General features: G+C 45.0%; 1 protein-coding gene across 5 annotated transcripts in view; it reads right to left on the bottom strand.

The window, feature by feature from the left end:
• The window catches only part of cica (capicua transcriptional repressor a), a 30,355-nt gene that overhangs the window by 12,555 nt on the left and 3,111 nt on the right, over nt 1-14,689 (bottom strand). For 2 of the 5 annotated variants that reach the window (XM_077507837.1, XM_077507840.1), the window contains exons 2-5: nt 5,688-9,218; nt 5,132-5,447; nt 2,055-2,189; nt 1,699-1,849 (exon numbers count right to left, since the gene is read on the bottom strand). In XM_077507837.1, coding sequence (XP_077363963.1) covers nt 1,699-1,849; nt 2,055-2,189; nt 5,132-5,447; nt 5,688-9,032 — 3,947 coding nt within the window. In that variant the 5' untranslated portion in view covers nt 9,033-9,218. Of the gene's footprint in view, nt 1-1,698; nt 1,850-2,054; nt 2,190-5,131; nt 5,448-5,687; nt 9,219-9,927; nt 10,054-14,689 lie in introns of those variants that run through there. The other 3 variants (XM_077507839.1, XM_077507841.1, XM_077507838.1) reach the window with 2 other exon arrangements.

The following is a 14,689-nucleotide window of genomic DNA, read 5'->3' as shown; positions in this document are numbered from 1 at the left end:
GGATTACCACTTTTTGGGAAGAGAAAACAGCATATTTCTTGTAACATTCTGACTTTTTATGCATAATAAAACATTTTGGAAGAATAAGACTGATAGAAATACTGCTTTATTTTCATAATATTGCAAATTTATTGTGGTATGCCCTGCTCTTTTTGTCATAATAAGATGATATTTTCTGGAAAGAAAAAAACCATTATATCCGTAGCCTATGTTTGTTATAACACTTGTTGCACCCGCCGCCCATTACATTAGAGATCCCTCAATCAAAACAGAGCTTTGTTATCTGTATAAAAATCCTCCTTTTCTACACATCTGCTGCAATGGCCCTCATTAGCCTGTGTACCTAATGAAGTGGCCGGGTGATATAACGTCTGTAGCCATGGCAACACCTCAGCGCAAGTGACTGAGTCAACACGCGAACGACACCTGAGCTGTCCCGTCGAACCGCATGCTAAAAATGCTATGGTTAGACAAACATGTTGACTTTGTAGTCCGTCCAAAGTCAGACGACGGGGGAGGAGGAGGAGGAGGAGGAGGAGGAGGAGGAGGAGGAAGAAGCTCTCCTTTTAGTCGGCGACGGCGGCCTTTTGTTAGCGCAGCGACCCTGAAATATTTCTTTGACAAAAAAAAAAAAAAAAAGAGCACGCTACAAACCAGACAGCCTGTCTGAGTCAGCGTGAAAGAGCAAAAACAGAATCAGACGTGATGAAGAGCGCAGCCAGCGAGCAGCGCGTGTGTACACGCACAAGCACACACACACGCGAGAGGACGGCATCGCGCCATTTTAGTCCCACTCTGAGGAGGCAGATTTCACAACACAACAAGTGTGTGCGTGAGTGTGTGTGTGTGTGTGTAAGAGGGGCATCCTTGAGAGGAAGAACAAGTGGTGCTTCCATGGAGTGCTCACATAAATCAAAGTACCATTTCACAACGAGACATTATTTTATACACCACTATCACTGTATCCTCGTAAGTTCCAACTTTAAAAATACGTATAAAATTATGCCTTTTTTTTTTCAAACTTCCGGTCCGAAAAAAAAACAACAACCCCCCCCCCCCTTTTTTTTTTTTAAACCTTTGCTCGAAATACTGTACAGTGACTGTTTTCCCTCAAAAAATATTAGTTATTTTGTGTAAAAACTATATCTTTACTCTCATAATGTTATGACTTCTTTTCTTAAAAAATTATTACAACTTTAGTTTCTTTCTCGAAAGACTACTCCTTTAATATGGTAATATTTAAAAATAAAAATAAAAATAATAAAAAGTCAGGATTTTTTTTTTTTTCCCCCCAACAGTAGATGACCACTCTGAAAAATACAGCTTTGTTCTCCGCAATATGGTGAATTTTTTTCTTGAAATGTACAAGTTTAACCTCACAATTCAACAGCATTAAGAAAAACGTTAATAGGAAAAAACAAAACATTTCTGCTATAAAATTTGTCATGTTAAAAACCTACATAGGGTTGACGATGGATGATTTGCATTCAGAATAAAATGTTTTGCAATATTTTGATAATGTCTTTTTGTATGTTTACATTTCATTCAGAAATGTCGTGGCAATAGCAATAATTGTAATAATTAATTGCTGCACCCCTGAAGAAACAGCAAAACCGTCTCGAATTTGCTAACAAACAAGTTAAGACGCAAGCACTACTCTTCTTTGTGGCAAAGCGTTCTTTTTAAGCTTGTACTCACGGGTCGTCGGTGTCACTCTCAGTCTCGCTGTCGGCCCCACCCCTCTCCGCGGGGGCGTTATTGTTATTGGTCGGGGGCGGACGTGACGGCGACGCCCTCTCCAGCTCGAGGGGTCGCCCGTCGCCCACCAGGGCCACGCCGCAACGAGGCTCTGAAACATTGCAACAATACAAATTGTAATTTTGTCCTAATTCTTAGAAATTTAAAAAAATATTAATACACAATTGTCCTAATTTATTAGGAATTTACTTGGGAAAAAAACACCAATAGCTTTACTCTCGTGACTTACTACTTTTTACTGACAAAAATACAGCATAATTCTGCTAAATGATATGAACGGTTTCTCTTTTTGGTACCTTGGCTTTGATTGACGAGTTGCTGGCCGTCGATGGCGGGCTGGACGGCCGCTCCCGATTGGCTGGGCTCCAGGAAAGGGACGAGCGAGTGCCAAGGGAACACTGGCACAGAGCGAGGCTCCACATTGGTCCAAACTGGTGTGCGGTTGGACAAGGGCGGACAAATACAAATGTTTAGAAAAATTCTCAGTTAAAAAAAAAAAAAAAAAAAAAAAAAGTAAACAAAGATTCCAACTGTATTTTCATGAGATTACAGTTTTTCCCAAACATGATTTTATTTTTGTAACATTACGACAAAAACAGAGAAAAAAAGACTTATCTAGAAAAGTAATATTATTAATATTTCAATGGCACTTTTGCTGTGTTTTTAAGGAAGTTGTCCAGCTCTTATGAGAAATTCCCAGTTGTTGATGACCAAAATGAATCCCAGAGTCTGACACCATTATGTGGTGTTAAAGCAAAACAATGGTTTTCCGATACAAAGGTTTAGTAGTACGAGCTAACACATTGAGGTGAACTTGCGCCGCTGCTGAGTCGTCAACTCCTGCCGCCACCCGCCGCCTCACCGCCACCCGCCTCACTTCCTGCTGATGCCAATGCGGCTGCTCTATATTTAGATTGAGGAGGAATCTCAGCCGCGGGGGGCCTCCGCCGCCTCCTGTTTGTTTTTATATGTATACAGTGAACACGCGTTGTACCGCAGTTCATTGCGGATACTTAAAGCGATCCTTTTGGTTTGGGTTTTTAGCATACTGGCAAGTCTGAATTCCTTCGGTGTAGTACCACGATGTGCCACAAACAGGCCGGCAGCACTGAGCTCTACTGGAGAAGATGCAGCGTAATTAAGAGCAAGAAGGAGAGGAAATCAGTGTAATAACCGACCACGTTTTACCATTATCATAACATCCGTTTGTTTATGACCAATTCACAGCCAATCAAAAAGGGTCGTAATCGCCTACAAATGCCATAAGAGGGCAGCAAAGTGCTTTTTGTCTTAAACAAGGCTATGGCCAGACAAAATTGATCTTTTCCCATTAGTTCAACAGTTACTTGGGAGCAAGATGCCACTAGATGGCGCCAATGCAATATTTTATAGCAAACATGGTTTGAGCCTGCACACAAAATGGAAGTGAAATTTTCAGCAACGGGGGATGGGTTGACCCAGAAAAGAAAAATGGGGGGGGGACTCTTGACATTTTCTTTTCTAGCCACGCTACCCAGTTGGGTGGTCTTCAAGACATTTAACTGTTATTATTAGCCTCAGCTAACTTGTGTTGCTCGTAAACCACCTGCTAATGCTAAGTTAGCGTTTTTGCTCAGGCTTGCCGCCAATGATATGGTTGCATCACAACAGTGACGACAATCAAACTTGACTATCTTGAGGAAGTAAAAGTTGCAACAGGGTTTCTGATGGTGAACCTGCAGAAGGCTCACTATGTTAGCATTAAATTAATTTACACCAAATGAGTTGGGTTGAACATTTTGGCTTTTATACAATTGCAAGGTTTAATTCTCTTTCATTTTTAGTGTCATTTCTACAGTTAACATCATAAATGAGGGTCTCCTGTAGCGCATATCTTTCTTTTTTTTTTTTTTTTTTAATGGCACAGCGGAGGCGACGCTACGCTACAAAGGCAGGTGGCTGGCGGCCGTGCGAAGGATGTGTGCGAGGGCGTTAGCGCTGGGCTAATCAGCTAGTGCACTAATTCTTCCAACGCGTAACCATGACAACACGCCAGCCGTAGACCACCGCAGCTCCTTTTTTTAGCGATCAGACACACTCAGTGCCCTCTCGGATCGTGTGCGCGCGCGTGCGTGCATGCGTGAACGTCCTAGTTGCACTCCGCGCTGCATGTCTAGACATGTCAATATTTTCACCCTTTGAGAGTTTCACTCACACTCCTTATCTCTTACACGCACACACGCGGGTATAAAGGGCAACACCCCTGGCACACACACAAACTATGCATGGCAGCACACATGCAAACGATACAAGGCAAATGTCATAATTGTTAGTAATAAGCAGCAAGGGTGGCGTGACCAGTACAAATAATTCAACAGTTTGTAGTTTTACTCATCCTCTCATAACCTACTTTTGTAGTAAAGATACGTAAAAATATTATCATGATAGTTTTACAAAGTTAAATTATCATCTAAACCAAACATAATTTTCCCTCAATGATGATCATTTTAAGGATAATTTCTACCATAAAGAGAACCACGGAAATTCAACCAAGCTTTATTGTAGCTCTGTCCTAATTTTTATCCACTTTAAAATCATTTTCAAATGCTTTTCCGCATGGGAGATGGGAGATCATATTCCTCCTCGAAGTTATAATGTCTGCATTTGGCCATAGTGGACGTGAGGAGGATTGTCATGGCAACAGTTGGACAGTATGTGATTAACACCTCCCTTTACTTATCTCACACAATGTGCCTCCAAAGAATCACATGTTGCCAAAATGCATACACATGAGAACAAAAGACACCCACTCGTTTCAAAATGAGACTGAAGCGAAGCCATTGAAAAGTCAAACAATAAGAAAAGCAGAAAAGCAGACAGAAAATGCGGAATACAAACTTCTATTAGTACTAGAATCTTCTCTGGGGACTGAAAACTTCTAGGGACTCTCTGGACAAGACCCTTCTCTCAAGACTGCAAACGTCTCCGGGGAAAAGTACATCATCTCTGGACTACAACCTCTTCTTGATACAAGAGCACACTCTCTGGAGTACAAATTTCGCTCAAGGCTAGAACATTCGCTGGGGACTACTACCTTTTCTTGGGACTTCACTAGAACAATCTCTGGGAATAGAAATTTATCTTGGAACATAGACTAGGAAAGTTCATTCTTTAGTGACACAAACCATAATCTTGGGGACTTGAGACCTTCTCTATGGACTTGAACCCTCACGGGGGACCGGAACCTTCTCATGGACTAGAAGATTCTCTGGGAACTAGAATATTCTCCCTGTGACACTACTGACACAAACCCTTCTCACTGGACTGGTACCTTCTCGACATTCAATGAGGCGTCTATGTGTATATGTCTACGGTGAGCAAGAGAATTCTTTACCTGTTCCGGGACGTCCCATGATGATTTGCTTGCGGGGTACAGGGTGCGAAGATTCGGCGGGCAGAATAAGTGGCAAGAGAGCTGTGGGTGTTGGGTGACACGCTACCGGCTGTGGCAAGACCACACTGGTGGCCTCCTGGTGCCCCTCAGGCTTTCTCTCCCTGCCCCCGGATCCTGATGAGGACAGGATGGGGCCTGCAGTGGTCGACGTTGAACTGGCGGCGGAGGAACTGGAGAGGGCGGCGTGGCCTGCTGAAGCTGGGGTGAGGGACTGGGCAGTGGAAGTGGAAACTTTGGATGAGATGTGGGGCACACCCTTGATTGGTCACCAGCCAATCAAAGTCAGGCCACATATAGACACACAATAGATTTATTGCCAGTCAATGTCAGTGCTCTTATTAACAAACAATGGACTGGTCATCACCAGTCAATGTCAGTCAAGGTACATAATTTAATACCCTTTGACAATGGAAACACAAAACCAAGCCAATAAGTACTGCTTGGTTGAATGAATTCAAGTTATCAGAACAAAAAAGAAGAAATTGTGTTTTCTTACCGAGCTGGACGTGACCAGGACTAGGGCAGATGCAGGGTTGCGCAGGAGAACGGCGCCATTGGTTGTGGCTCCGTTTATGGGAACAGGTGCCTGAAGGCCGGGAGGGACTGCGTGTTGGACCTGGCTCAACTCCCTGGATCGGCTCCTCTCTCGTCTTGTGAGGGGGCCGTCAGAGAACTTGGCCAAGGGGACGTCGGGGTTGCGGACGATAACCGGAGAATCTCGTAGGGGCACGATGCGACGCGGAGAAGGTTCCTGGGGTAGCGGGGAGGGCGGCGTGGGAGAGACCAGCATGGGTGGGGGTGTGGAAGCGGCAGAGGATGGGGGCCGGCTGGTGGCGCTACGTGGCCGTGGGAAAGTAAGTGAGGAAGGAGTTGTTGGTTGACTCTGGGGCGAAAGGACCCTGAAGGCAGCGGGCCCGAGGTTCAGATCCCCCAAGACACCTCCCCCCACAGCCAACATTTGCTGTTGCTCCAGTTTGGTCTGGTAGTCCTGGACCACTGGCAGTGGAGGAGGCGGGTGGCTGTCCAACTTCCTCTTGCTGGGACTCATGGGCACCGTAAAGGTGAGGTTGGTCTGACAAGTGGGCACAATGCCTGAGAGGTGCCGTTCCCGTTCTGCGCCCAGAGTGCCCAATTTTGTGCCACTCAGATGGCGATGACGCAGCGAGGAGGGGGCGGTGATGGGGCTAAAGTTTGCCGGGCGAAAAAAGTGTGGCGAGGGAGACGGCGATGGCGTAGGGGAGAAGGGGGACTGGTTGGAGATTGGAGAGTATGACGGCGTGCCCGAACGGGAACCCCCTAAGGAAACTAGCATGGTTGCTGCTTCACATTCGTCAAAGTCAAAGCGAGAAAGGTCCTGAGGCAGCAGGGAGGGCAGCACCAGACGGGGGCGGGAGTCTCCTCCCCGGCTGCTGGCCTCGCTGCTTTCCCGAGAAGTCTCATCCCAGTCAAACTCTGAGCTCGTTCGGCCGCCGCTCAGTCGCAGATCAGATGGAGTCAGGGTCCCCGTGCTGCTGGCCCCTCCTCGCTCCCGGATCCCCCCGCTGGCTTCCATCTCTTTGGTCCTCATGGAGAGATGCCTGGAGCAGTATCCTCGGCGCTGGGATTCTTTTGAACATCCCTCGCGGGAACACAGCCTCCTCCACTGCTTCCCGTTGAACTTCTTGCGGATACCCGTTGGCGTGCACACCACGTCTCCCTTCTTGTACTTCTGCTGGGCAGCTGTCAGTGGGGTGCGCGAACGTGAGGATGAGGAGGAAGTGGAACCGGACCCAGAACCGCAACCTCCACTGGAGGAGCCGCCTCCTGATGCTTTCTCCACTCTGGAGGAGGACATGCTAGAGGAGATAGGGGGCAGGGGCGGGAGGTGTGCCGTGGAAATGACAGCAGTACTAGCTGCCACGGCTGCAACAGCCGGGTCCAGACCAAGCAGGACCGGGGAGGGAGGTGGGTGAGGGTTTAGGGCAAGGTGGCCAGAGGGTATTCCAATTCCCTGCACCACAGACAGATGTGGATTGAGGTAGCCGGGTGGAGGCTTTGAGACAATGTGGCGATGTTGAGGAACTGCCATGGGTTTGGGTCCCGGTATAAGTGCTCCCATGGGGACCATGTTGAAGCGGGATACCTCCATATCTTCCTCGGGGGTGAGTGGCATGTATGAATGATGTTGCTGCTGTTGCTTTACAATACACTCCCTTTCTCGTTCTTGCTTTCTCTGAAGGTCCCTCTCTCTTCCAAGATCTTTTTCACCGTCCCACTCCCGACCAGGAGCCAGGCTGAGGACTGAGGCCGGTGTGACTGGAGTGGTAATGCTGTGTCCTGGTGTGGTGGAGACAGGAACCATGCAAGGGTACACTCTCCCCAACAAGGACCCGACAACTGGTGTCATCCCACGGCTGAGACGACACACCTCCTGCTCCACGTCCATTTCATCCCTGTCTTCTTGCGCCATTTTATGATCTCGAGCACCTACTTCTGTCTCTCTTGATGGTAAGTCCAGGTCCCAAGGTGGCACCAGGAGCCGGAGTGTTTGCCTCGACACCCACACGGCCTGAGTGGCACTGGCTGCCACCCTGTCATCCTCATCTACATTCAGAGATGAAGCTTTCTCATCAGACAAGAGAACACGGTAGCGATTCGCTACCGCTGGATGAGTATCCACCTGAGTCACCACACCTTCCCGGTACCACTTGGACTCGCTGCCTTCCTCGTTGCTGAAAGGCACACAGACGCGGGTGCCGAGTGGAATAGGATGCACACCAGGAGGAGGAGCATCGAGGATGATGTCAACAACCCCTGGGGGGCTTATGTGTCGATAAGGATAACGACAGAGTGTCTTCTGCCCATTCAGTTGTACCTCCAAGCTTCCATGTTCACCGTTGACTCTACGGACCACGCCGGCGCAGAACACCAACTCCAAACTCTTCCCATCGCTTCGTCTTTCAGCTCCTCCATTCTCATCACTTCTTCTTAGGAGCTGACGGGCCAGGATTCGTTGATTCTTGAGTCCCTTGGCCAGGGCGTCAGAGAGCGCCTCGGGGAGACTGCAGGGTGGACGTGAGGAAAGATCTGCAACCACCTCCAAATCTGCAGAATGCTCACTGGCCGTGTCTGTGGAGGAGCAGCGGGGCAGAGGACTGGGCGACACTCGCTCCGCATCCCTGACCACCTCTGTCCCTCCTGGCCTGTCCCTTTCCCCTCGCAGTGACAGGATAGGAGGTCCGGGGGAACCGTCCTGACGTGGTTCTCTGCCGTCTGCCATCTGATCCCGACTTTGACTGTGGTCATCAGGGAGTGAAACATTTATGGGACTACCTGAACATGAGGACCCCTGGTTTAGGGGCCCTCCGCTCATATGAGGAGGGGGGGTCCTGGATGAAAGGTTGCCATGGTTACTGTCAGTAGTAATGGAGCAGTGTTCAGATGTGTACTTCTTCTTGGGAACGCGGGCCTTAAAGGTGGCAGTTTTGCGACTAGATGTAGGGTTGGGGCTGCTGTTGGCGCTTGGTGTGCTGCTGTTGCTGCAGCTGCTGGCATTACTGTCACTGTGGCTCCCAGCACTCAACGCCGAATGTCCAGATCGATCGTCTGACGATGTGAGCAATTTCCCATTGTCAATGACAAGTGATTCCCCATCGGAAGAGTCCCGGGTTCTAACTGGGTCGGAGGACTCGGACTGAGATGAGAAAGAAAAGTGATCGTGGCCTTGCGCGGTTCTGTCTCGGTTTTCATCAGTCTCTCTTTTCTCGCCTCCTTCGGGGGCCTCGCTGGCACCCCGCCGCTTTCCCCCTTTGGCCCGGGTGGAGGGGGGGGAGCGCCGGCCCTGCTTTTTGATTGGCTTCATCTTGTCATGGAGCAAGGCTTTCCTCTGGACAAGACCGTCTCCTTGTTGTTCTATCCCGTTTGCTTCTCCTCTGTTCCCCCCCCTCCCTTCTTCTTTCCTCTCTAGTTATGTCTTTCAGGGACCCTCGCTGTCATCGTTTCTTGACCGGGCAACTTCTTCACTTGCCGCCGTTTTATTCCAAATATGCTGAAAGACAGGAATGAAAATTATAACACAAGAGTGTTGGAGGAGTTTCATCAATCAATTTCTTAATGTATGATTGGTCTGTAAATTAGATATCCACTCCAAATATGTATATTTTTCATCTGTCTATAGTGATAGGCAGAACAATTAAATGCTGTTGCACTAGATGGCAGATGGCAAAATCAACTTATGCATCCACCTGTTGCCATTTGTACAACAAATAATAGCTGTGTTCTACTACTACACAGTCCCCACATACACACCGCATGGTCAATAATTTTGTGGGTCCATTGAGACGAGATCCTCATCACTTCAATACATATACTTTTTGTGACAATTTTATTTGGTGCTGCGCCATGAGACTTGTTCGACTGTATAATGTTCTTAGTTCAGTAAAGATTGGAAACATTTAATTTGAGGTACATGGAAACGTTCAAGATGCGTGATTCGTAGTCTTTCTCCCAGTAAATTGCTCTCTTCCTCACAGACAAATAGCATTCGGCAATAACACTTGGATAAAATCTTGCATGGCCTGCAGGCCTTCCCCCACCAAACCTCTCACCTCAAACTTGGAAGAAGAATTGCTGCGAGCTGCCTCGTCTTCATTTCTGGCTAAGGTTTAAGCGGCTATTGATGAATTGGCGTAGTAATGAATGTGACTCATTGACACTTTGATAACACAACACGGTGTTACATAAGACGTTGTACTCACATGACATGCATCCACGCAAGGCGGCTATCAGGCTAAACACATTGAAACAGCAGCAGTGGCTGAAGTAAAACATGGACGAGCACTTTGCAGTTTGCCCGGGCAAGTCTTCCTACTCGCTCTCACTCTCTTTCACACACACTGCATTTTATCCGGGGAAGCAGGGGCGGGGGAATTCCTTGTTCGCTCGCATAGTCAAACCCTCCCTTTCGTCTTGAACAGCCTCCACCCACCATCATCCTCACTCCTTCCTCCTCTTCTGTGGTGACCTTTATCTGTTTACTGTATTGCAAACCAGAGTCAATCCGCCCCAACTAACTCCATTTCCTGTGGAAGAGCATTACCTAACTTCCCTTTTTACTTTATTCCTCCTTTTCTCAGCCTTGCTCACGCATGACCGCGTCTCAGATTGATTTGGACTTGTCACTCAAATTCTGAAGGGACTAATTGCCCATCTCGCTCGCACTAATGCTTCCACTGAGAAAAAACAAAAAAAGCTCAACAGATTGATTTAGCTGACGTGTTGAATGAGCTGTGTGGCTCTATATTACCTGTATTAACAGTTTAAATCCTAAATATACCATAACTATGACACAAAAACACTCAAGTACCATTTCAAACTTAGGCCTCTTTTACAACAGTACCGGAAAAAATAAATGGCTTACAGTTTCTTTGATTTCTATCGTGTGTATGTATGTTGCCATTTCACAAACCTAAAAACGACTAATTACTACTTTCCTATGATGAGCCATTTATTGTCTTTTTAACTTCCACCACTGCCAACACCAATCTGGACATTTCTCTGCAATGCTTCCTTTCTCTTCAGAAGTTACCTCCAACGTGAGAGCTAAAGAAGGCCAACAATAGCTTCTGATGTTAGCATCAATTTTAGTTTCCAACATTAGTTAGTCCAATGTTGCTCGCCAATTTTGAGTTAGATTCCAAAGACAGCTTGCTACCTAGATTGCTAATGTGACCTCTGTTAGCTTAAACATTAGCTTCCAGCATGTTAGCTCCAACATTGCCTCAAACTTTAGCGCTAATGAAGTCCAACACTGGCTTCTGACATTAGAACCCAATGTTAGATTTCAAATTTATCTTCCAACTTTGCCAGTAATTTTAACATCCAACCTTACATTTCAAAGTTAATTCTGATGTTAACTGTAAAATTATATTCAAACGTTACATATGTTAGTGTTAATGAAGATCAACTTCCAATGTTGCTCCAAAATTATTTTCCAAAGTTGCCCGCAAAAATTAGCACCCAGCATTAGATTCTGAAGTTGTCGTCCAACTTTACTTCTAATGTTAGTGTCAATGTTACCTCTGACCTCAACGGTAATGTTTTCTTCGACATTATCGCTAATATTATCGCAAACTTTAGACCTAATGCAGTTAGCTATAGCAACGTGCATTTAATCACACTGTTGTCACTGTCAAGCCATGACAGAAAGAGCACAAAAAAAGATGGATGAGCATAAATTATATAAGTATGTTTGCTTCCTTTTTGTTTTCCAGCCGAGGCCTTGCTTAAGTGTGACGGTCACTGCTATTGATTTTAGACTCATGGGTCGTTTTCTTCACTCACATTCAGAATGAATCAGTCATAATCGTTCTAATCGCCTTTGCTCGCTCACACTTGTTCTTCCGCTCGGGGGGGGGGGGGGGGGGGCTCAATAGATTGATTTAGATGACATGCGGAATGTGGCTGATGGGGGCCTGTTGTTACCATTTCAACTTGTTTGCTCTTCTGTTCTTCGTTGTCTCATTTTGTGCAGTCAAGAGTTAAACTTAAAATTAAAATAAATAAATTAAAAAAAAACTGAAAATGGCGGTAATGAAATATCTCACTCATGCGTAGCGCTAATAGTCCAAGAGCGGTCAGTCCGAGCGGAAAGACAAGACGAGCACTTTAAAACCACGACCGCTAAAAAGTGCCAAAACCAGCAACACATAGGATAGGAAAGAGTGACATCACCACTTCTTGTTGTTATAGTTAGAAGACGTTAAAAGGAAAGTCATCATTAAGGGGTTACGAAGCTCAAGTCCACAAAAAGAGTATGAGCACAGAGAATGAGATCAAATACGACAACTAATCCCACAAAACAATAAAAGGCTGCCAGTCAATTGTTGGCATTGACTCATAAACACAAAAGTCAAGGTACTGCTGTGCTGGAATTGAGAGCATAATGAGCCTGGCCTGGTGGTAGCTGAGGTAGAGTCACAGAGCGCGTGTGAGTAAGTGAGCGCATGTGTGAGTGAGTGCGGTTTGTTGCTCGCGGGGCGGAGCAACAGCTGGTGGCGCAGTCATGGGGCCGATGATAACAGGCCGGCGTCAAAAACCTGATGCAACTCGCGTTTGTCCGTGTGAAACCCGCAGCGGCCTTACGACAGCACGTATGGAACGTGCATACACGAAGGACATCGAGTCTCTTAACAATTGATGAGGACGACCACCCAGATGTGCTACAAAGTACTCTGTGGTTTTCAAAGTTGTGTATTTGCAAATTTCAGGTACCCCTTAAAAATGGTTATTCCTCAAGAAAAGTTACAAAGCGTATTGTGGTTTATGAAAACAAAATTGACTACGCATTAAGTGCAGAAGTCATCCACAATCCCAGCCAGTCAAGTCTTTACAGGTAGCAAACTTACAATAAGCAGTAGTACGGATACTTGTAGACAAAAAGGAGAAAGTAGAAGTACTGATTAAACCTCGAAAAGTACAAACGTTTACATGCATTGAAGTTCAAAAGTCCCAGTTGAAGTTTAAACATTAAGAGAATGAAATGTGTATTTAATAAATCCACATATCTTCCGAACGTTCGCTAGCTTAATGCTAACAAAAATAGCATTGATGTCATGGTAGTGAAATATATTTTAACACCAACCGTGAATAATAAGTACAAATCCGTGAATAATGACACTCATTAACTGCCATGAAAAAAGCTTATTAGAATTTTTTGTTCCTGTAATATCAAGGGGAATAGTGAGCACAAATAAGCAGGGTTTTCCACAAATAATGGGATCATTTCCCAAAAGCTAGATCAATCCACGAATACGTCGGCGTCCACTGTACGACATTACTCACAGGCATATATTCTTTATCCTCTGCAGAAAACAACCAATATTACCCCAGCTTACCGAGTCAAGTAGTTGTGAAACTCTTCTTGTTTGCCAAGGCGAAACGTGTCTTTATCGAAGACTGCTAATGACTGCTGTTTTATTTCACGTGCGCACATGGACAGAAATATCCACTGTTGTAGGCCGAGTCATGTTAGGTGAGAAAAAAAAAAAAAGAGAGAAGGATTGTGTATTCCCCGTGTCAGGTCACATGACAGGCAATCTTCGTCGGAGAATCACATGCAGCCTAATGTAGTGAAAATAAACGGATTGTATCAAGCGCAAAGGAATGTCATGTCTATGTGATGAGTACAGTGGGTATAAAAAGTCTGCACACCCCTGTTTAAAAGCTAGGTTTTGGTGGTGTAACAAAATGAGACCAAGATAAATCATTTTCCATAATGTGATCTATAAACTGTACAAATCAATTAGATTACATATTTTGAGATGGGAATTTAAAAAAAAAAAGAAAAGAAAAAAAAGACTGAAATAGTATGGTTGCACAAGCACAATCACATTCAAGCTATTTATTGATTTATTGCAGAAAGTTGAATAATTTGTCAAATGTGTCTCTTTCATCATAAAATCTCCCAAACACAAGTCGGGAAATTTTTGATGAAACCAAGGTTGATTTATTTATTTTTTTTATTGGGCCATAATTGCTAAAGGCATGTTTGGTGCAAACAAGACGGCTCGTCACCAAAACACCACCAAACCTCCAGTGAAGCATGCTGGTGGCAGCATCTTGCTTTGGGGCTGTTTTCCTTCAGCTGAAACTTGAGTCAAGGTGGAGGAAATTATCAAGAGGTCCAATGTAACACAAGTTTGCGCAGTTTTGTAACACAGCCACGAGTTTGGAACTAAGTAACTTCAACTGTCGCTAAGTGACTTTAAGTCTTTAAGATTTTAAGAAAAGACTGCTCAAACAGCCAAAGCTAATTTAGGGTTAATAAGAGGAAGAATCATGTATTTTTATTTATTTATTTTAGTTGTACAAGTTAGCGACATTAATATGGGTTGGGTTTTTAAAATTGATTTATTTAGGTCTCTCTTTTTTTTAAACGAGCTAACATTTGAACAGGGGTGTGTAGACTTTTTAAAACCACAGTAGTAGAAAGAAGAAATCATTCTACACTGATGTCATGATTCAAACGTGTGTGACATACACTAATTATCAAGCTTACAATACGGTAATTATTAACCTTTCATTGAAAGTGAATTGGTAAATTTTATGATCATGTAAAATGCTGCTTTGTATTATTGATCGTCTAATGTTGCCTTTTTACTATTTGCACGATAGTTACTTTTTTTTTTTTTTAATGCAACTAGAAGGTCTGCACACAAAAGTCTACTCTTATAATTGCACAAAAGTGCACTATTATTATTATTATGACAGTTTAGACTACTGTTCAAGGCCACATGCGCTCAGTGCCAAGAAAATGACCTTACAAAGATACTGTATGTCATTACATGAAATGGAATGTAAATGTTGCACAATGCCGCTGTTACATCGCCGTGTACTGCGCTAATGTCAAATGCTGTACAATTTGTGAGCTCAAGTGTGGAGGGTGCTCGCAGACCAAATGAGGCATTTATTTTTTACACTTGCACGACAGGTAAGAACAAGGGTGTGCACACTTATGTG

Source organism: Festucalex cinctus, chromosome 19 (assembly GCF_051991245.1).
Source record: "Festucalex cinctus isolate MCC-2025b chromosome 19, RoL_Fcin_1.0, whole genome shotgun sequence".
In the NCBI taxonomy this organism is placed as follows: Eukaryota; Metazoa; Chordata; class Actinopteri; order Syngnathiformes; family Syngnathidae; genus Festucalex; species Festucalex cinctus.
This window is presented reverse-complemented; position numbering and strand designations above follow the sequence as displayed.